Here is a 21,931-nt window from a genome sequence, read left to right as displayed (position 1 = left end):
GCCTTTAGCTGCTGCATGAGAATAGGCTGGGGGGCAGCAGAGCAGCAAGGAGACCTATGGGGAGGCTGCTGTAGATGCCTGCGTTAGGGGCTGCTGGCTGAGAGAGAAGGTTGCCATGGTGACAGGGACGTGGGGGTGGATGCCAAGAATGTGCTGAGGGGATCTGCAGGTCTTGCTGGAATAGTATATTCCTGGGCCGCTGGTCAGGCACACGCGAAGGGCTTGAAATGAGAATCCAAGAGGGAAGAAGGGCAGTGTGTCTGGGACTTTGCAGGCCCTTCTCTGGACACAGGGGAGTCTGAAACTTTGGGGCTGCCCTCCCTAGATGGTAGCCCTGTGATTTGCAGCCAACCTGAGGGTGGGAGGTGATGCTGAGGCAGGAGTACTGGGCCCTAGGTTCTCCAAAGACAAATGGAGAACTATTGCTTCTTGGACCACGCTCCCATAGGGAGAAGAGGTGATGGTGAAGGAGAATCACACTCCTGGAGAGCTGTTAGTGGGTCTGGGAGTCCAGAATTTAGAACCAGGGCTGTCAGGGCAGTGGACCATGGGCATCAGAGTCCTGGTCCTAATAGGTCCAGCCTTGGCCAGTAGCTGCCTGTGAAGCCAGGAGACCCTTGACCCCCTTCTGTTTCTCCTGAGTACTGGAAGCTGGTCCTTCTCCTCCTCTTAAGTTTAGAAGCTAGGCTGACCTTGCCCAAAGGATTGAGACGTGTCTAAAGGGTGGATCAGCCCTTCTCAGTTGGAGGCTCTAGGTCATTCTTGAGCGGACCCTTCCCTGGGAGGGAGTGGAGTCCCACATCCTCCAATTATGCGCCCACCACAGGCCACAATGAGTTGTTCAGATAACCATCGGGGGCTGCTGACCCGCTGCAGGAACAATGCTGGCTGCCCGAGCTGTTTTCATAGTGGCCACAGGCCGGCTAAGGCATGCGGGCCCCGGGGGAGCCGCAGAGAAAGGCCATGCGGATGCTCCCCCAGACAGAGGAAGGACTCCGGGGGCTGCCCAGTGGCTCCAGGAAGCCTTTCTTGGTCTGCTCCTTGCCAGATAGTGAAACAATTGGGGTCCTCCACCCCAAGCCAGCCAGTGAGAGGAAGGAGGTGTGGGGAAGTGGGGTTATTGAGCTTTTGGGCCTCTCCTCCTTGCAGAGCCCCCCGGGGACCTGGCATGTCACTCCTGTATACCCTAATGTTTCTGGCAGCCACTCTGAACCTTAGTGCAAGGTCTTACCATGGCAGTGAGGTTCTGTTGGTACAGCAGCATTTTTCTGATGCCCTACTGTGTGCCCGGGCATCAGAGCTCTAAACAGGACAGATCCTTATCTTTGGTCATGGAGAAGACTTCCAGCTGGGCAGTGTGCTCAGGCAGGAGTTGGCTGTGGGAAGCCAGGTTGCAGCCAGGCAGGTGAAGGTGCTTTCCCAGAGGGCATGAGTTGGGAACAGCGCGCTCTGTATCTATTTCAGCGGGTGTTCTTAGGAGGAGCACAGACCCTGTGTGCTCTGACCTTCCCGTTTTGTAAGAGGAATTCAAATTTCCATTTTTCTCTGAAATCTGATACTTCAGTGCCAAGTATCTACTTGGATCACGAAGACAAACAAGGTGTGTCCTAGGCTCTGCGGCTACCTTTGTTGTCACTCATTCACTCTGCAGATGGGGAAAGCGAGACTCAGAAAAGATCAAGGAGGGCTACTAGCTCTGAGTCGTTCCCCTCCCCCATTCCTACCCTGCAGCTCTCTGCCATGCTGCATGTGACCCCTTGCTCACAGGACCCTGGCTTGACAGGGTCTCTGGTTGTGCTCGGTTTCTTTCTTATCAAATGACCTGCTTATGTGTCCTTTGATGACTTGGATGGTGCACACCACAAGAGGTGACAGTCTTCGCTAAGCTCCAGAGACACACGGAGATACTAGGAGAAGATGCTGAACAACAGCCAATACAACCCCCTGCCCAGGGTGGAGTCCCAAGCAGGAGGGTGACCCTGGACTGTTGCAGCCTTAGGAAGCCTCCTTATGTCCAGGCACAGATGGGAAACAGAAAGCAAGACCCCTGCTTGCTGGGGTCGTGGGTTTAGCCTGGAGTCAGCAGGACTGAGTAATGGATACTAAGTAGCAAGTCCTGGTTCACAGCCTGGGATGGGACCCAGGCTTTCCTTGCTCATACTCCACACTTACTCTGCCCTGGCTTCACATCCTCAGCTGCCACAAGCATCCTTGTATAATTCTGCATAAGAAAGCCTTATTTTTTTTCTAATACAAACATATCTGTAACTATCCATTTTCTATACCCTGATAGTGAAGCCTATTTCCCAGGGTGGGGTTCTGTACAGCCAACACCACTTTCCTGCTTAGCTTCTTCACCTGGGAGCAGGCATCTCCTGGAGGTCAGACCCCACAGTAGGCTCTGCAGGGGGTATACCTGAGATGTGAGTTACTGTCTTCTGTGCAGACCTCAAGTTAGAAAAGTATTTGCTGGTGTGGGGAGCTGCAGACAGCCTCTCTTGTGGAAGATGTCTGGAACTGCCCAGGATACACAGGCTAAATGAAATTTGATGTTTTAAAAGGGATGGTCTTGGGCCACCAGTGCTTCTCTTTGACTTGTGCCTGGGAAGTGGAACCTGTTGTTTCTATAGGCTGCAGATGTTTAAGCACTGAATTTTTGAGATCCTTGGGGTCTAGATGGCTTCTATGATGGGGACTCATGGGGAAGCTCCTGCGGCAGTGAGGGCAGGACTTGGTCTAAGTCACTGGGGTAGACCTCCTCCTCCTCATTGGCTCTCCTTCCATAGAAAACGAGAAAATGGCCACCAAGGAGAAGCTGCAATGTCTGAAAGACTTCCACAAAGACATCCTGAAGCCTTCTCCAGGGAAGAGCCCCGGCACGCGGCCTGAGGATGAGGCCGAGGGGAAGCCCCCTCAGAGGGAGAAGTGGTCCAGCAAGATCGACTTTGTGCTGTCTGTGGCCGGAGGATTCGTGGGTTTGGGCAACGTCTGGCGTTTCCCGTACCTCTGCTACAAAAATGGTGGAGGTAAGTGTGGGTCGAACCGAAGGCTAGGGCCAGAGTGTGAGAGACTTTTTTCCTATTCTGCGACCTTCTCCAGGACAGGTATACCCTGCCCCAACTGCACCTCAGACACAGGGTCAGCACGCCTGAGTACAGGGTGGTGTTGTGCTAGCCTCTGGCTAGGTTACCTTCTGAAGGACCCTCCCTCACTCCCTCTGATCCTCTGGTTTCCCCTGTCTCACCCATGCCCCCTCAACCTCAGACATTCGTGTCTTCTGTTCCTCTCTTCCACCACTTCTGAGATCACAGCCTTCTCTTTTAGCATTACTTCACCCTCTGTATTCCCAAAAGTTAGTCCTGTCTCTTTCAGTAAACAGCAAACCAGTAACATTTGCCATAATGCAAAGGGAAGTGGGGCCGGAGAACATCCATGAAGGTATTCTAGCTGTGATGGGTTGAGTTGGTGGGTTTGGGTTTTTGTGTGGGCTGTGTCTCCTCCCGCAGAGGTCTCTGAGAGAGCCCTCTTGGGTGTCAAAGTTAGGCAGCACCAGCCTAGATCTGTTTTTGCTGGTGCAGAGGGGGACCAGAGAAGAAGGTAGGTGACAACCACTTGTCATGTGACTGTACAGGTAGGCATCCTCCTGCCTGTTGCTGTGGTAGGAGAATTGCTTTTGGAGGAACCTCCTCTTAGCACCTGGTTTCTTGACCTCATAGGTATCAGATGTCCTGGGAACTCTGAGTACCCTAGCTGCTCCCTAGAACAAAGCAGATAGCCTAGACCCAAAGTGCCCACAGTTCTCAGTGTTTATGGACCTGCTGAAGCCATTAGTGTACGCAGGTAGGACCACCCCCTTTAGATATTTCATTCCCTGTCTCCCCCTGACACCCACCACCAGCTGGAGGTTCCTCCTCCCGCTTTCCACCCCATCTGCTTCTGGACTTTCCTGGCCGCTGACCCAGGCTGGCCTGTGGCAGATGGATGAAGCTCCGGCAGGAGGTAGTGCTGTACCTGGGTCTAGCAAGCCGAGCAACTTCTATTGGGAAGGATATTTTGGAGAAGGCAGGCAGGTGACAGGCAGAGGCACCATCCTGGTGGCTTGGAGAACCTGGTAGATTTGCAGTTTAGTGAGTGGGATGGGTGGGTGGGCCTGGAGAATCTTGAGTGGAGTCTGAGTTTGGCCTCCACGCTCACACCCCTCCCTCCTGATAACTTTGGTGGGGAGGGCTTGGGAGTGGGTAACTTAGCCATGACCGTGCTATGACAGTCACGGCTTCACCCTCTCCCTTCTGCTCACTTGACAGGTGCCTTCCTCATACCGTATTTTATTTTCCTGTTTGGGAGCGGCCTGCCTGTGTTTTTCCTGGAGGTCATCATTGGCCAGTACACCTCAGAAGGGGGTATCACCTGCTGGGAGAAGATCTGCCCCTTGTTCTCTGGTGAGTATGTAGCCGGGGTCACCTAGATCACCAGGATTTTAGTGACAGCTGCCATCTTCTGGGTTTATCAGATCTCCTCACATGTCTCAGTGCCAGATGCAGGGCAGCAGTGTGTTGTGAAGTCATTGTCACCAAGAAGCAGGGAGAAGGGAGATACAGCAGGTTTCTGGATACTCAGAAAGTTCCTTTGGGGCCACCTCTGTGGGTGTTTGGATAAGTGAGTTGACAGCTCTCTCAAAATGCAGGAATCTGGAGGACTGTCTGGGTTCAGACCTTGCTTCTCTCCTTGGGGTGGTTTTAGGGGCTTCATTGAGCCTCAATTTCTCATTCTGGTTGCTGTGAAAACAGAATGACAGTCACGTCTGAGTGTTCTGTGTGTGTGGCCAGCACTCTACTGATGGTTGCTCCATGTGTGCTTGGTACTTAATGCATACTTGGAGTGACCACTACTGTGATGGAGCGGGAGGAATGAGAATACGAGTCCCTTCTTCAGTCACCCACATAAATACTTACCTACTACTTTCTTCTCCCAATGAGTCACTCAACAATTAGGCCATCCATTTCCTTTTCTCCCATCTATCCAGCCTTCCAACCAACCACCATATGTACACGTCAAGAATTAGACTATGTATACAACAAATGCACATTTAAATATGAATATAAAGTTCGTTTATTTAGCTCTTTGCATTCATCCATTCATTTCTATCCATCCAACCGTCCATCATCCATCTCTCCATCCATGTTTCCACCCAACCATCCATCCATTGACCCATCCATCCATGTATCCATCCATCCATCCATCCATCCATTCATCCATCCATCCATCTCCCTTCCTTGCTTGCTTGCTTCCTTCCTTCCTTGCTTCCTGTCTGTGTCTGTCTATCATCGGCCTATCTTTCCATCTATCTATCCATCCTTCCATATTTCTGTCTTCCTATCTATCTGTTTTCATCCATCCGTCTGTCTATCCATCCATCTATCCATCCATTCATCCTATGTTTCCCTACATATTTTCATTTTTCTATTCATCCATCACTCTATTCATCTACCCATCCTTCCATATTTCTATCCATCTACCATACATCTGTCCATCCATGTTTCTGTCCACCCATCCAACAGTCCAGCTGCACAGTTATTGTCCCTACTTTCATTCCTGTGATTTGTCCAGCCACCACTTCTCTGACCACTCATTCACATGTCCTATTCTTCATCAGTTACTCCTTATTGTTGAGAAGGCTCCTTTGACCCACAGCCTAGCACACCAGTGCCTCCCAGTTGGATGTGCCTCTTTTTTGACATGTGTCCATGTTGCTTGCCTTGCCCATAGGCATTGGCTACGCATCCATCGTCATCGTGTCCCTCCTGAATGTGTACTACATTGTCATCCTGGCCTGGGCCACATACTACCTATTCCAGTCCTTCCAGAAGGAGCTTCCCTGGGCCCACTGCAACCACAGCTGGAACACACCACAGTGCTTGGAGGACACCCTGCGTAGGAACGAGAGTCTCTGGATCTCCCTTAGGGCCACCAACTTCACCTCGCCTGTCATCGAGTTCTGGGAGTAAGTTCACGGGAAAGAGGAAGGGTATGGGCAGGTCTTAAGAGGGGACAGCATCTTCTTGACTGTGGGAGACCCTGTCTCTGGAGGGAAGGAAAACACACAGCTGGAGTTAATGCTGTGCCTCTGCCTCATACAAGATGGAATTGAATCTCAGTTTACCACCTAAAGGCTATTTGCTTTTGTAAGGCAAGTTACCCCCTGCCTTTTAAGCCTTAGTTTAACTGTCAAATGAGGAAAATGTATCATTCTTGGATTCCTGTGAGAGAATTTTCTCCAAATATAGGTGTACATGTGTTTGAAAATTATAATTTTCTTAATACATTTTGGGGAAAACATTTTATTATCACAGAGAAAAGGTGAGTTGATAGTAAAATTATATATATGTTATATATATATGATATATATATATGTAATATATATATCAGTTAGTTAGCTCATACTGTATAACAGTCATTCCCAAGTGTGGTGGTTTTAACCAAGCACTGTTTGTTGAACTCATGACTACTTGGTGCCAGTTTGGGTTGTGCTCAGTTTGGTAGGTCTGCTCTTGGTCTCCTTCATGTGTTCATGGGTCACTCTTTTGTGGATGACCTCGCAATGGAGAGGGTGTTAGAAGTAGATGACTTGGGTGATCTCATCACCAGTCTTCCCCTTTAGTTTGCCATAGACAGCTTAGGAGCAACAGACGGGCAGGCTCTAGCATGTGAACAGCACGCAGACATCTTCTTGTGCTAATGGCACTTGGGGACTCTCATGAGCCTGTGTTCCAGGACATCCTAACAGGTCATGGAAGTTGATTAGAAACCCTTCAGTGCATCACTTCCCTTGTAAGCAAATGCTCTTAACTCGGGTACTTAGTCAGGAGCAGCCTCTCGCCTCTGGAAATGACTGAGATAAGGCCTCTTGTGCAGCCAAGAGCCAAGGCAGACAAAGGCCTGACCCAGGCTACCGTGGGATGAGAATCCTTCTCCTTGGTGGGCAGTGGCTGCCTTTGAGGTTTTATCCTACTTCAAGGAAGCCAAACTAGGGACCATCAGGAGAGAGATGCATTGTGATGCCTACAAGGATGGGTCAGCTCTTCTTACTTGCAAGAGGTGGCCTTCCTTGGGTGGCCTGCGCCATGCCTAGGCCTTTTGTACTACAATCACAGGCAGGGCCCTGGGCTTTGGGGACTTTGGGTACTCTGATGTGTATGTTTTCCACTAGCAAACAAAGGGAATGTTAAAAGTAGGTTCCCCACCCTTCAGAGAGCTGAGTTTTTAAACAAAGGAATATTGGCATTTCACTCTTCCTTGAAGGGGCCCAAGGCCACGAGCCCTGGCCTTTCTGTGCTCTTCTTGGCATGGAGCGGCTACCAGGGCTACCCCTCCCAGGTTTCTGGCACCTGGCCAGCCTTGAGGTATCTGCTGAACCTCATTACCTCCTAGGTTTGAACCTTCATGCTGCCACATCTGTCTTGGGCAGATGCGGTCTCCTCTCTGGGCCTCAGTGTCCATACCCAGGATGACCCTAGTACCGTCCTAAGCGCTATACTGCAGTCCTAGCTGGATGAACCCCTGCATGGTTACCCTGAAAAGCTGTTCTCTCATTCAGGGTACTGTTCATGTTATCATCACTATGGTTAAGTATCTTCTCTAAGGGCATTTAGAATCTGTATGTGGCCCTCTCAAATGCCCACAGGCTCTGGTGGCAAGGAAGTTGTGCTCTTTTAGCCTTTGCCTGGCACCCGTCATTGTGGCATGAAAGTCTTGGAAGACCTCTGCTCAGTGCTCCTTGCCTTCTCCTGAGACATCCCCAGTCTGAGCCTGTTCTAGCACCCCTGTATTCTATCTAGAAGCTTTGCACGGAGCTCTTGGTTTTTGCTTCTTGTCAGGAAAACTCAGAGACACCGAGACTTAAGGAAAATGCCTGGTTCCACTGGCTTTTTTTTTGGAGGCTCTTCCACAGTGTCTGTAGGTATGCTGTGGTGCTGTGCCCAAGGGGTGCCAGCTTCTGCCCACACTGGCTTGCACAGGCTCTTGACCTGACTTTGAATTCTAGAAGAACCTCTGAGAATACCTTAGCATTCACAGCACCTGAGCCTGGGGTGCACTGAGCAGAGCCACAGAGCAGGTTGAGGTGAGGCCTTGGGGCAGAAGTGGGGTGGGCAAGAGCGTCACCAAGTCTGTAAGGGCTTCCTGCTTCCAAGAAGCTCCCTTGTCTTGGACTTGAAGCAGCCATCAGGAAGGTGGCAGGGTGGGTCCAATGAGGTGTTCAATGCAGAGGCTCCTGTTCCTCTGTTTATTTTAGGAGGGTTTTGAGGCAGGCACGTATGTGAAGGTCATGACGTCACATCATGACGTATGTGAAGGTCAAGGGACAACTATGTCGAGCCAGTTCTTTCCTCATGTTCTTACGTGAGTTCCAGGGACTGAATTCAGGTCGTCAGATTTAGCGGCAAGAACTTTTATCCAGTCAGCCCTCTTGTTGGCCCCTGAGGTTTCGTAAGTAGGGAAAAGAGTATGGCAAGGGGGACACTCCTCCTCACATTCCATGTGCAGCCTACTGGCCCTCCATCATGCATTCAGAATCCAGCCACCCTCCCTGTGTGCGCCACACCTCTTGAGGGACTTGCATGTGCAGGTAAAAGACACTTGGCTTCTTGGTTGCCCCCTGCCTTTTCCTTGAAGCTCTGGTCCATCCCTGCCTTTCCCAAGCTGTGGTCTTACCCTGCCAGAGAGGAGTGGTCGGGTACAGCAATGCTCACTGAGCACTGGCCCAGGACCAGGCAAAAGTTTTCCCTTCTTTCTTTACCTGAACCAGATCTGGAGGTCTGGGAGCCAAAGGTAACAGGCATGGTGGGAGCAGAGCCTCCCCCAGTTTCTAATCACTAGAGGACTCTGTCAGCTACCCCGTGACTCCTCCCTTCTGCTGGTTACCATGGAGGCAGGAGGACCTCAGAGGGGAACTCCCCTCCCCCGTGTGGTCTAAGTGTAGCTCCCACACGTCCCAGGCCTCTAAGGTCAGGGCAGCTGAAACTCAGGCTTGAGTGTCCTTCTATGCTGTGCCAGCCAGCGTTAGCCTGGCCCCAGCACTCACATCTGTTCTCTGACTTTAAGGAACCTGGGCAAGCTATGTGCTTAGGGTTCTGGGGACCCAGCACCCACAGGTCCACCCTGAGGGAACTTTTTATCTGTGTTCCACTCTATCTCCTACCCCTGTGACACAGGACAGGCTTTGGAGCCAAGTCCATGATCACAGGTCACATGGTGTACTGCTTGTGTGCGTGCACATCTGTATTTCTCCGGTCTCTGGTCAGGCTTGGGCCCCTCTCTCAGCCTGTCCCTGCCACACTTAACCCTGTCTGCAAAGCCAAGCACCTTCTTAGCCTCTGTGATTCCTGTGAGAAGCCACTCGGCCCCAGAGACTGACATTTTACATTGGTGTTAGGGCATGTTTGGTGGCTGCATGGTGGAATCACAGAACTTCTGCCCCTACAGCCTCATCCCACTGGTCCTCCCCCTCTGAGGTCACCTCTGTCCCCAAACCTCCTGCTTCCCCCCACAGGCCTTGGAGGACAGGCGGGGCCTGGTCTGGCCTAACGCCCTTCAGCAGACTGGAGCCAGGCCTTCCTCCGAGGCTCCTTCAGGGCCCCCTGGGAGCCCAGCATGGATCATTAGATTCTATTAGAATCAAAGAAATGAGTCATATTTGCACACAAGCCATGCTCAGCCAATCTCCTCTGGAGCTGTCGGAAGGAGGAGGTAGTGCGGGAAGGGCTGTGTGGGGGCCCCATGCTCCGGCCGGCGGCTCTTTTATAATTGTTGCCTCTGCCAGTCTCCAGGGGACGGCTGCGGCCAATAAACGGCTGGCCTGAAGTCAAAAGGAAACGATTTGGCCCACTCTGAGGATGAATTTACATCTCCAAGTACTGACTGGACGGCAGCAGGGCAGCCGGCTGCAAACACGTGTCCAGGCCGGCCACAATTTTTTAGTTCCCATCCTGGCAAGATGTGGTCCTTTTCTTGGAAAAGATCTGCAGCTTACCTCTGGAAGAGACTAGAAAACTCAAGGCTGGGAGCCCTGGCCAGAGACACACTGATGTGCCCCAGAGGGCATCAGAGAAAAGGAATCAGCCCTAGGCTTGATTACCACCTAGGGTCAATGGGAGGCTGAGCCTCAGTTTCCCCATCTACCAAATGGCTATAGTGAATTCTTTCACCTAATGTCAGTACATCTTCATGTACTGGGTGCTGTGGTTCAGACAGATGCAGGGCCCACATGCACGGAGCTGACTTTCTAGTAGACAGACATGTCAACCAGTCAGAAAGGAAGGTTAGAATGGGAAAGTGCGGACAGCGGAACCAGCGCCGGGGTAGGAGAGGGCTGGGGTGCTCTTGATGAAGGGTGTCCCAGAATAATGGTTGCCCCTGGGAAAAGTGCATCAGAACAGAAACCTGGAAAGAGACTGTGAATGGCGGAACCGTAACTGAAGAAGCAACAGTTCAGGGACCACACTCCGCTCCTGAGGAAGAAGTCAAGGGGCAGGTGAGAGAGGGAGGGAGGGTGGATGGCTCTACACCCATGATGTCTGGCTTCCTGTCTGCTCGCTACCCTAGTCTTCTTGTTAGGTCCTCCCTGCATTCTTTAAAGCAACACCACTGGAGTGGAAGGTGAGAGGGACATGTTAGGAGGGAGGCTGGAGCCATGGGAGGATGTGGAGCCAAGGATATGAGCTGGCCTCACAGATACTGTGGGGTCCCTCTGACAAGTGCAGAGAATTTACTAGGCTGGGAAGAAGTTGCTGTAGTGACTTTGGGGTACAGTAGGGCCTGAGCAGGGCATCATGGGGGAAGCAGGTGTTTAGGAGGCACCCATGAGGGTGTGGCAACGTTACCTCATGCACGCACCGGTGCAGTGAGAAGGCCCAGGGGATCTGTGAATCCCCCCTTAGAGAGCACACAGAGAGGACTAGTGGAGGGTCCCTCTGACTATTCTCTCGCTCCAGCCTGCCTGGGTCTGTCAGAGCCTGATTAACAGACTTACTCCTTCTTTTCCTAGGGCATTTTATGGCTCTGGCAAGTTATGTGAAGTTTGATGACTTAAATAGCCCAGGCTGGCCTTCAATGGTTGATCTTCTTGTCTCTACCTGAAATTACACAGTATTGATCAACGATTGAAGGCCAGCCTGGGCTATGTGAGACTCTGTCTCAGAAAAAAAAAATGTCTAGCCAGGGTGGGGTGAAGGGGTGGCACACACTTTTAATCCAAGTACTCTGGAGACCAAGGCAGGCGGGACTCTGTGAGTTCAAGGCTAGCCTGGTCTACAAGGCGAGTTCCAGGACAACTAGGACTGCACAGTGAAACCCTGCCCCCCAAAGTCTATGATGTGTGTATATGTATATATACATATATGAACATATGAATACTCACACAGCAAAATAACTGCATTTATTGCTGAGACCCGGTCCCCAGTGCCTGCTCACTGGTGTATGCTCCGGTTCTCCCTATCACAGCAACTGGTCTTGGGCGGATGCCCCCTGCTCTGCAGGCTCACTCTGTCCTTTATGCTACTTTATCCGCACATCAAGAACTTGACATGAGCCTGCCCCAAGGCTTGCTCTGCCCTACAGAGGGGCACCCGGATCACTTCCTGTTGAATGCTTTGTCTGAGGGCCCCCAGGCTGGTAGAATGATAGGAGATAGTCTTGGGAATGGAGCTACTGGGTCAGGGAAAATCCACCTTGAAATGTCAGTGGATGCCACCTTGCAGGGACTGTCCCCAGCAGCAGAGGGATAAAAGGACTCCGTTTGCTTGTCTCGGCTGCCAAAAGCAACTCTACTTGGCAGTGCCTGGCAGCAGTGGGCACTGTTGGGCTTTGCCTAGTAGAGTGGTGGGAATCGGCAGAAAGGGAGTCATGACCTGGATGGAGCTCTCAGGACAAGCAGGATCTGACTTTGGAGTTTTGAGCTTCATGATGGATTGCCCCAAAGAACAAAGAGACATGGCGGTCTCGTGGCCAATCATTAATTGAGTAGACCATGTCAGCCTGTTGTCCACGGGGTGGTCAGAGTCAGCGGGGAAGGAAAGCAGGTTAGATGGGTGCTACAGCAAGTCCCCTGGAGCATCAGCTGCAGCGGGCACACTCGCAGAGGGCAGGCCAGGGAAAAGGCTGCATGTGTGAAGGCGTGAAAAAGGGCCATTTTCTTCCCCCCTGATGTGGCCCATTCACACCAGTGTGGGCCGTTTCTCCCTGTACTCTGAGCTTCCATGGCTGGCACCCAAGTGCTGAATGTTGAATGGGAAGGGCTTTTTGTTCTGTGGTGCTGCCAGGTCTCAGCTTGGCAGGGGCCCAGCTGCATGTGGTTGGCTGTTAGCCTGTTTTGTGAAGGTACCCTAGGATGCCGCCCTGAGCCACCAGATGATTCCAGCTCCTAGTGGAGGGCTGGAGGGTCCTTTTATTTATTATTTAAATTTTTAATTGTATTTTATATGTATAGGTGTTTTGCCTGTGTGCATATATGTACTACTTGTGTGTCTAATGCCCCAGAAATCAGAAGAGGGTGCAATATCCCCTGGAACTGGAGTTATACATGGTTGTGAGCTGGCATGTGGGTGCTGGGAATTGGACCCAGGTCCTCTGTAAGAGCAGCCAGTGCTCTTAATCTTTGAGCCAGCCTTCCAGCACCTGGAGGTCCTCCTCCTCCTCCTTTTCTTTTTTCTTTTAAAAGAGCTCTGGTAAAGTTTTATTAAAGGAAAACTTTCATGGTTTGCTTTCGCCAGTCTGTTCTGGCATGCTTCTCATAATACCAGAACCACCTGGGTCAGTGATAGCTGGTGTGCATACTCTGTAGCGTAGTGCTGTGCCCAATTCAATGTTATTGCCACTGTAGTGATGGGCACCAGTCTTAGCCAACATGGTATAGTATTCTGTTTCAGATTCCTCAGAATGGGGCTGTTGTTGGCGAGGATAACCAATTTCGCTTTGCCCTGTCCGATCATCTTCAGAGTCTGTTTGTATCCCAGGGCGGACTTGCCACTTTTCATAACAAGTTGGAGCCTGGAGTTGATCGACTCCAGAGACTTTTTTGTCTTATTTGCAGCCACCATCTTCCTGCCTTAGGTGCAGGACGGCCCCCAACCAAGACCAGTCACCAAGATTGCTGGGGAGCGAGAACGCCCTGGAGGTCCTTCTGAAAAGCAGGCACTATCTTATTTTAAAGTCAGAACATGTTGTAGTGGAGTTGGGAGAGCCTTGGGACACAGGCAGGCCTGGAGTATTAGTGGCTTTGTGCGTGTGGGCAAATTGACCCTCCAAGCCTTGATTTTCCCATCTTTGAAATGGGGTGAATGAGTTCTACCCTATGTATTGACTGAGATCAATAGAAAAGGCAAGAAGTAGTCAGAATCTGCCGGCTTCTGTCTCCTGTGTGTCAGTCACACACTCTTCCAGCCACATGGTGAGGGGCACTGATGTTGCCCCTCCTTCAGGCTTGGGGTTCCTGTTGCATGGACCCAGTAGTATGAGACTTGGTTCTCCTCCTGGGTGGTTCATTTATCCCATGGGTGTTTGATGGATTCTGCGGTGTCCTAGGTGTCATCCTGGGTCCTGAGAGCAATGGCCAAAGATGTTGCTTGAAGGCCATTTGAGAAGTATCCTTAAATTTATTCAAAATCCCTATGTTGAAGCTTTTCGGGAGGAAAAAGGCCAAAAGGCCCTGGTTCAGAGGGTACTAAGACCCAGCTGGCTTCCTGACTGTGGGGTTCCATTAACTCACTGAAAGCTCAGAACATCCTAGAATGCTTTCCCAAGCAGCACCTTGGGCAGAAACTGGCACTACCCGCTTACAAAAGGAGAAACTGAGGCTTGTATAGTCTCCACCTGTTCAGAGGGTGCCCTGGGACAGGGACCTGCCTGCAACTGTAAGGACTGTCTTTGTCTGGGACTCTCCAGGAGTGTGGGGCCCTGTGTTCTTTCTGCTGTGGTTGGCAGCTCAAAGCCTGGGTGGCATCTAACCTGGAGGCCTGGGGAAGAACGAGATCTGCATGCTCAGCATGAGTGCTGCAGGACACAGCGTACCTGGGCCGCAGGTTTCATGGTCATCTTGGCTGTGAGCACCCTGCACTGCCTCCTCTGGTTCCTTCCCTGCGGGGAGGGGCCAGGTGACAAAGATGTCTGGAGGTCTCTGACTCCACAGACCCCAGCTCCGCTGTGTGACTCTGAGCAGGTTAGCGGCCTCTTCTCCCTGGGCATTGTTCTGAAAGTTAAAGACCTGCCTCCTCCAGAGAGCTCCAAAACTCTGGCAGGGAAGGAGGGAGGAGGCCAGCACTACTTAAGCACCCGCTGTATGCCAGGAGCTTCTGTGGGCCATGCTTGTCCTGCAGTCATGTGATCAGGTGTGTCAGGGGTCAGCCACCTCCAGACTTTGGTGTGGTGTTGGGCATTCCTGTGATATTTTCTTCATAAGTTACTGCTGCAAGATGGGTACCTTGTGCCCATATAGAACCCACTTTGCCTTTTTTTAGGCTTATACTTTGGGAACAATCTAGATAACATGCAGGGAGAGTTTTTTGTTTTCCATTGATTTGTTTTTTTTGAAACAGGATCTGACCATGTAGCCCTGGGTGACCTAGAACTTATAATCCTTCTGCCTCAGCCAGAGATTACAGGTGTGTACCACCATCCCCAGATAAAAGTCAGAGTTAAATCAAGGAAGTTAGGACAAAAGGTACTGGGAGGGGAATCCACCCCCATTTACATACTGAGACAGAGGTCTGGGGTGGTTAGGCAGCTCGCCTAGGTTAGCAACTGGACAGAAGCGGAGATTGGAACCTTGTGTTTGGCCTACAGTTAAAATTGAACGTTGTCCACATGTCCTGTAGATAATCATTCTCCACTTAAAAAACATCGTGTGTGTGTGTGTGTGTGTGTGTGTGTGTGTGTGTGAAGTCAAAGAACAGCCTGAGTGAGTCAGTCCTTTCCTTCCTCCATGCAGGCCCCAGATCACAGCAGGCTTGGCCACAGCTCCTTTACATGCTGAGCCTTCTCACCACACAAACCAGTATCCATTTTACAAAGGAGGAAATGGAGACTTGGAGTTGCCCATAGCTTGGCTGGGTTGAGGCTGAGGTCACCTTATAAGGATTCTGCAGTTTCTTGGCTGCCCTGCTGTCCCAATCCCCTCCACTGTCTTCCTGACAAGTGGGTCCCAAGTTACGCATGTGCAGTGCCTGGGTGGGGGCTACCGCTGAGATGTCTCAATGGAGACGTGGACAGGTGCTGATTTATCTTGCTTTATTTTATTAATTAATTAATTTATTTATTTACTTATTTTTGAGACAAGGTCACACTCTGTGGTCCAGGCTGGCCGGGAATTCACTATGGAGCCCAGGCCTGCCTCAGATTCGAGGCAGTCCTGCCTCAGCCTCCCTGGTGCTGGAATAAAAATGAATATTTTGTATTTTATTTTGTCGGAGACAGAACCTAGGACTTTGCCCATGCTGGCTTTGCTGCCAGGCGGCCCCCAGCTCCTGACCTCTTGTTCTCTTTCCCCAAAGGCGTAATGTGCTCAGCTTGTCCTCTGGAATCGACCACCCAGGCGCTCTGAAATGGGACCTTGCACTCTGCCTCCTCTTAGTCTGGCTCGTCTGTTTTTTCTGCATCTGGAAGGGTGTTCGATCCACAGGCAAGGTGAGTGAACCCCTGTCCCCTGCCTCAGGGATAGCTGTACTGCGAACAGCTTCTCCTCACGGAGGGAGCTCTACCCCTGGAGGAGGGCCCATGTCTGGACACAGGAGTGCTCTGACAGGCAGGTACATAGCCCCGTGTGGTGTCGGGGGCTTAGTGACCTCGTGACTGGTGTGCAGCCAGGTATCCCCCGCTGAGTCTGCGTCACCAGCGGTCACCCCGTTCCCTGATGTTGGTATGATGCGCAAGGCTCACTGAGCCAAAGGCCAGTTGGCAGCCAGACTGCGGCCATCCATCAGCCCACAGTGTGCACCCTAGCTTTGCAAAGCGGGCTAACAGTGTGCAACCCCCGGTTTAGGACAGATGTTGAAGCAGGGCTGTTTAGCTGCCCTGTATCACTGTTCCTGTACTGGGGTGCAGAGCCCTCTGTTGTACTGAACCTCAGTCTGAAGGGAAGTCAGCCAGACCTGGACCACACCCTGCTAGCATCATCTCATAAGACAGGCAGAGAGAGAGAACCTGTCATGGTGTTGCCTGTCTCCTTAGGACCCTGTCTACTGTGCTCCCTTCTCCCCTGCAGTCTTGGGAGTTTGCACGTTGTCCTCCTGTAAACAGTGAGGGAACTGAGGCTCAGAAGAGGTCAGGCAGCTTGTCCTAGAGCAGCCCCTCCCCCGAGCCTGTCCCCTGGGCTGTTGAACAGTGAACATGAGGGTTGAGGGAGGCATGCCCAGTACTTCAGGTCTGTGGACCAGTAAGCACCAATTGCTTTCTGCCCACTGCCCCAGTTTCTCCACGTAGAAGCGAGTGTCCAAGGAACTTTGGTGCTGAGCATGCTGGAGAGCACCAGCCATGTTCAGGGGTGCACTGATGTCCTTTGAGCCTTCTGCCTTAAAAACAGGGTGAGGGGATCTATGGTGTGCGGCATCTGGGGCTGGCTGGGAAAAGCTGGGCTGCAGAGAGTTGAACATGGGACACGGGTGCCAAGGGTTACAGGAGAGAAGAAAGCAGTGTAAGATTCTTTTATAGGTGAGCCAGGCAAGGGTTACTGAGGTGACTGAGCGAAGACGAGAGAGGTGTGGAGAGTTGAGTATCTGAGGGGTGTATTGCAGGCAGAGGCAATGGTCAGTGGAAATGACCTGTTGTGCATCTGACCAGGATATAGGAAGCCCCCAGTCTGATGGAGGAGGTTGTCTACCAGTCAGCAATATCTGAGACACAGCACACTACGAAGTTGACAGATCCAAGGCCAAATAAAGGGTACCAGGCTGCAGCTAAGACTCCTGTGAAAATTGACTGGCCAGAGTCTCCCCCCCTCCCTTTGCCCCCACAACCTACCCTGAGCTACACCCTGCTCTGTGGGGCACGCGTGGTTCCTAGAACAATAGTAGGCCTGATGGGTCAGAGAAGCCAAGACAAACAGCTCTGTGGACTTCCTCCAGCTCAATGCTGAGAGGCCCTTGGAGACTGTCCGCCTGCCCGCCTACCCTTCCAGAGGCCCACCCGCTGGCTGGCTTCAGCTTCCAGCCCTGGCTGCAGACCAGGCTCCCAGCCATGGGGGCTGAGCCCTTGTCCTGGCCAAGCCTGCTTCCGTGACTAACTTAGTCCAGGAGACAGGAGGGTGATGGATGGGGGCCTGGGCCCCAGATGCCCCAGGGCCCAAGTTCAGGTGCTTGACTTTGGCCTTTCCGACTCTGAGGATCTGAAATAGGTCCCAAACTCAGCCTCAATCTTACTCGTTCAACAAGCCAGTTAGCTGAGGTGTCTACATGGCCTCTCAGTGCTGGATGGCAGCTCTTTTAATCCTCCAGAAGTTCTTCGATCCTGTACAATGGAAACTGAGGTTCAGAGAGCTTAACTAACTTTCCCAATGCTACACAGCTCATCAGTGGCCAAACTGGGATTTGAACTCAAGACAGCTCCCTTCTCCCCACTCTCAGCCTCATCCCTGTGCTGAGCTGCAAGTGCAGCGAAGCAGAAGCCAGGCATGTTTGTGCTTGTCCTCACAAGGACACAGACTGCCAACATTCACCCAGGAAGGGCCTGGACATGTGCACGGCTGGGTCTGTGGTCACTCTCCAGGGCAGACAGTGCCTGACCTGGGTTTGGTCTCAGCTCTGCTCCTACAAACAGAATGACTTTGCAAATCCCTCTCAACTGCTCAGCCTCAGTTTCCCCTGGTGTAAAGTGAATGATTGATTGAATGACTCGTGATGCCCAGGCCATCTGCTCCCAAGTAAAGTTGAATATCAGGAGGCTGGAAGCTAGCTCTCTCTTGAGCCCACTAGCTTCCAGTGTGCTGCGGGTGAGGTGCCCTGTAAGTCTCCATTTTCTTCAAGGGCTCTGGCCCGGAGCTCAGAGGAGTTATGGAGAATCAGCAACAGGAGTGGAAAAATACCACGTCCCACAGCAAGGCCTACTGGGCCACCTTCAGGGGCCCATGGTGGCGCCTGGCACCAGCCTCTCCCTGGAGCATCCCAAGGGACGGTCACGGAAAAGTTGAGAGAAGGGCTCCCAGGCTCATCCAAGGAGCAGCAGAGGCTGCAAACAAGGGTGGCTTTCTGGAGAGATGGCTGGAGAAGCGGGACAGGACTGTCAACAACAGTAACACTCCTGAAGATATGGGAGCCCCAAAAGTACTTGGCCTAGATCAGATCCCACCGCTGACACCTCCTCCTATTTGGGGATTCCAGGCAGGTGACATTGGCCAGTGTGGGCCTCAGTGTCCTCGCAAAGGAAAGGGCTCATCCAGGTTTGGTGTTAAGTTCACAACACCATGCTGGGCACATGGTAGGCATCACGTAAGTGCTTGTTAAAGAGGCAAGTCAGGGAGCCCCTCTCCCCCATGAGTTCACCATTTATTCTGGCTGCAATCCACTTGCTTTGAAGTGGTAGCTCTCTGGTGACCCCTGAGGGACTCCTGTGTGTGGCTATTGTTTACCAACTTGGGTGTAGCCTTGCAGGCCCTCAGAGAGGGGACCTTGCCAGGGGTGCTGCCCGCCTATCTACAGGAAGGGAGGGGACAGGCAGGGTTTTGTTGGTTTTTTTTTTTCTTTTTCTTTTACCCTTTCAATGGCTTCCTGACTGGCCTTTGTCCCAGGTGTCTGTCTGTCCATCAAGGGAAAAAGAAACAAGGGTGACTGGGGGACACCATGGCCCGGAGGAGGGAAGGCATCCAGGGAGGGGTGTTAGGCAGGAGAGGGCCCCTCCTGCCTTATAGGATGCCACCAGCCACCACAGTTCGGGTTGTTGAGCATTTCCAGACACTCCCTGCAGACCTTGGCAGAGGGTGAAATGTGGGACAAATGAGTGATAGCTACAGGGGATTCTCTGGGCCAACCAGCCTCAGAGCTAGGAACCTAAGCCTATCCAGTCTAAGGCTCTCACCTCGAGATGGAGAGACCAAGTCTAGAGAGGGATAGTGGCCACCAGCTGCCAGGCACTGTGCTTGAGTTCCCCTCGAGGTGCTTGACTCCCTAGAAAGTGATGGCTTCCCTCAGGTCACCTACCCCCTGTAAAGGCTAACAGCCCAGCAGTAGCATGACCAGATAGCTCATGGGACCAGACAGTCCCTTCCTTACCCCTGACCCTGGCCTATTAGGACACACAGTGTGACCTCATGAGTCTCCTGTAAGCTGGCCATGACCTTAGAAAAGTTTCTACCCACCTCCTCTCAAGTCAAGGTTAAGCAGGCTGTATCTTGACAACCATTTGCTATCGTCTGACTGTGTAAATCCTCATCCATTCCCTGACAAGGGCTGCCGTGACTCTTGTCCTCATTTCAAGGAAGAAACCGAGGCCCAGGGAGAGTAATCATTGTGTCCTGAATCTCTTAGCAAGAGAAGGCCCAGAACTGGAGCTGAGGAGCCGCTTGTCTCACTGTATTCCCAGGCAGCCCCGAATGTTCCCGCCTCAGCTTCCTGAGTGCTGGGACTACAGGTGTGCACCCACACCTGGTTCTGTCCTTTTTTTTTTTTTTTTTAAATGTGTGTGGGTATTTTGCCTACATGTATGTGTCTGGTGCCTACGTTAGCTGGAAGAGAGTACGAGATCCGTTGGAACTCAAGTTTCAGATAGTCCTGAGCTGCCCAGTGGGTGCTGGGAACTGATCTCAGGTCTCTGTGAAAGCAGCTAGTGCTCTAGTGCTCTCAACCATTGAGTAATCTCTCCAGTCCTCTGGTTCTTCACCCCAGTGTCACGCGGACAGTGTCATGTTGGTCAGTGTGTGCTGGGTGCCATGTGACAGCTACTGGGCTGTTGACTATACCCCTGATAGGTTACTCTCAGTTATACACTGTCTGTATTTGTTTGTCTCCTAGGGATCAGTTCTTCCAAGCGGGGAGGATTTGTTTTCCATCTTGCCTGCTTTTTTAAGTTCTGAGCTTAGATGAGCTATGCAAATTATCCACAGGATTTAATTTTTTCCCACCTATAAGTTAGATTCTTACAGCCTATCTAGGAAGGGTGACAGAGGCTCAGAGAGGCTAAGCAACAGCAGCTGAGACCACCAGCATGTCTGCAGAGTCCTTGCAGCCTCATAGGTCTACCTGACCCCCTCTTGCCCCTCCAGGTTGTCTACTTCACCGCCACTTTCCCGTTTGCCATGCTTCTGGTGCTGCTCGTCCGTGGACTGACCCTGCCAGGTGCTGGTGAAGGCATCAAATTCTACCTGTACCCTGACATCAGCCGCCTCGAGGACCCACAGGTATGGTGGGGTGGTGCTCAGGGTGCAGGTGGCAGTGTTTCTTGTGGCTCTTTAATGCCCGGGTGTAGCCAAGACTTCCTGCCTAGTACTTTCCCACTGGGCCAGTGCTGGCTTGTGGCTTCAGGCATGGTACTGGCTAAGGCAGGGACTCCTGCTCCACCCATGCCAAGACTAGAGACTCCGTATTCAGGGCCGCATCCTCAGATGAGGGAGAGAGAGACTTGGGATTGTTGGCACTTAAGGGGGTTATATTATAAGTCCCCCCATCCCAGCACATAGCTGAAGGGCGTCAGGAGTTGGTGAAACCCGGGAGGCTTTTGTGTGCCTTTTGAGACCTTTTTCCCAGGATCCCAAGTTCTCCAGTTGCCTCCCAGGGGCCAGCATTTCTGGGTCTCTGATCCCCTAGAGCAGGGTTGGTGGCCAGCCTGAGCTGTGAACCGGGAAGGTAGGCGTGCCGCCTTTCATAGCTACTGGGATAGTGCCTGGAGAAATGAAGCCTGCCTTTCAGCTCCCTGACAGCCGTCAAAGCAGCCTTGACCTAGGAGTAGGCTGTGACAGCCTAGGAGTGGACGGAGTAAAGATCACATTTTACTGAGTGTGGAAAGTTATGCTAAGGGCTCATTCTGTAGATACAAATACCGAGGTTCCTGGAGTGGTACTGGTCACCCCAGAGTTAAAGTCTGGCCTTTTAGCTGATGCACAGAGAAGAGGCACCTGGCTCTGCCTTCTGGGGTTCTATCAACACTGAGGATCCCCATGTAGACCTTGTCATTGTTGGTCAAAAATCCTCACATTGCCAGACCCCTCCCGTCCCCGTGCTCACCCTAATGCTCTTCCTCCCCTCCCTCACAGGTGTGGATCGACGCAGGAACCCAGATATTCTTTTCCTATGCCATCTGCCTGGGGGCCATGACCTCACTGGGAAGCTACAACAAGTACAAGTACAACTCGTACAGGCAAGTGTCGCGCTGGCGGGCCCGGTGAACGTTAGAAATGATGATTAAAGAAAAAGAGAAGTAGGGAGCGTGGCTTCCTTGTGTTGTGATTAACTTACCCCCTGACGTGTGTGTAACTTAGGGACTGTATGCTGCTGGGATGCCTGAACAGTGGTACCAGTTTTGTGTCTGGCTTCGCAATTTTTTCCATCCTGGGCTTCATGGCACAAGAGCAAGGGGTGGACATTGCTGATGTGGCTGAGTCAGGTACGGTGGTGTCGGTGGCAGTGGTGGTGGGCACTGCCACCTAGTGTCTAAGATGAGTACTGCAGGCATGGAGCCAGACCCCAGGGGGATGGAGGGAGCCTGGCTTTTACATAGACATCCCCTCTCCCCTCAAGACGTGCCCCCCCCATACCTGAGTACAAAGACTACATTTAAAGGTTTCAGTGCATCCTGGCCCACTGAAGGTGGGAGGAACACGGGCGGTTGAGTTGGGAATTGGTGGCTGGTTTAGTCATGGTCTTCCAGCCCCCAATCCTTCTCCAACAACCGCTGGCTTTAGCCATGGAAGTTGCTGTCCAGCTGAGGCTCAGCCACAGCTAGCACACCATCACCAGCACTG

General features: G+C 52.0%; 1 protein-coding gene and 1 pseudogene across 4 annotated transcripts in view; one reads left to right on the top strand and one right to left on the bottom strand.

Annotated features, from left to right (window-relative positions):
• The window catches only part of Slc6a6 (solute carrier family 6 member 6), a 74,954-nt gene that overhangs the window by 35,219 nt on the left and 17,804 nt on the right, over positions 1 to 21,931 (top strand). For 3 of the 4 annotated variants that reach the window (XM_057762517.1, XM_057762526.1, XM_057762507.1), the window contains 7 exons: positions 2,787 to 3,026; positions 4,305 to 4,439; positions 5,767 to 6,001; positions 15,540 to 15,672; positions 20,237 to 20,371; positions 21,224 to 21,327; positions 21,449 to 21,573. In XM_057762517.1, the coding sequence (XP_057618500.1) occupies positions 2,798 to 3,026; positions 4,305 to 4,439; positions 5,767 to 6,001; positions 15,540 to 15,672; positions 20,237 to 20,371; positions 21,224 to 21,327; positions 21,449 to 21,573 (1,096 nt within the window). In that variant the 5' untranslated portion in view covers positions 2,787 to 2,797. Of the gene's footprint in view, positions 1 to 2,786; positions 3,027 to 4,304; positions 4,440 to 5,766; positions 6,002 to 15,539; positions 15,673 to 20,236; positions 20,372 to 21,223; positions 21,328 to 21,448; positions 21,574 to 21,931 lie in introns of those variants that run through there. The other variant, XM_057762535.1, reaches the window with a different exon arrangement.
• On the bottom strand, positions 12,745 to 13,091 carry LOC130876683 (60S ribosomal protein L30-like; annotated as a pseudogene).

The sequence above is a fragment of the Chionomys nivalis genome, chromosome 1 (assembly GCF_950005125.1).
Source record: "Chionomys nivalis chromosome 1, mChiNiv1.1, whole genome shotgun sequence".
Taxonomy (NCBI): Eukaryota; Metazoa; Chordata; class Mammalia; order Rodentia; family Cricetidae; genus Chionomys; species Chionomys nivalis.
The sequence above is the reverse complement of the archived record's forward strand: the minus strand, read 5'-3'. Positions and strand labels throughout refer to the sequence as shown.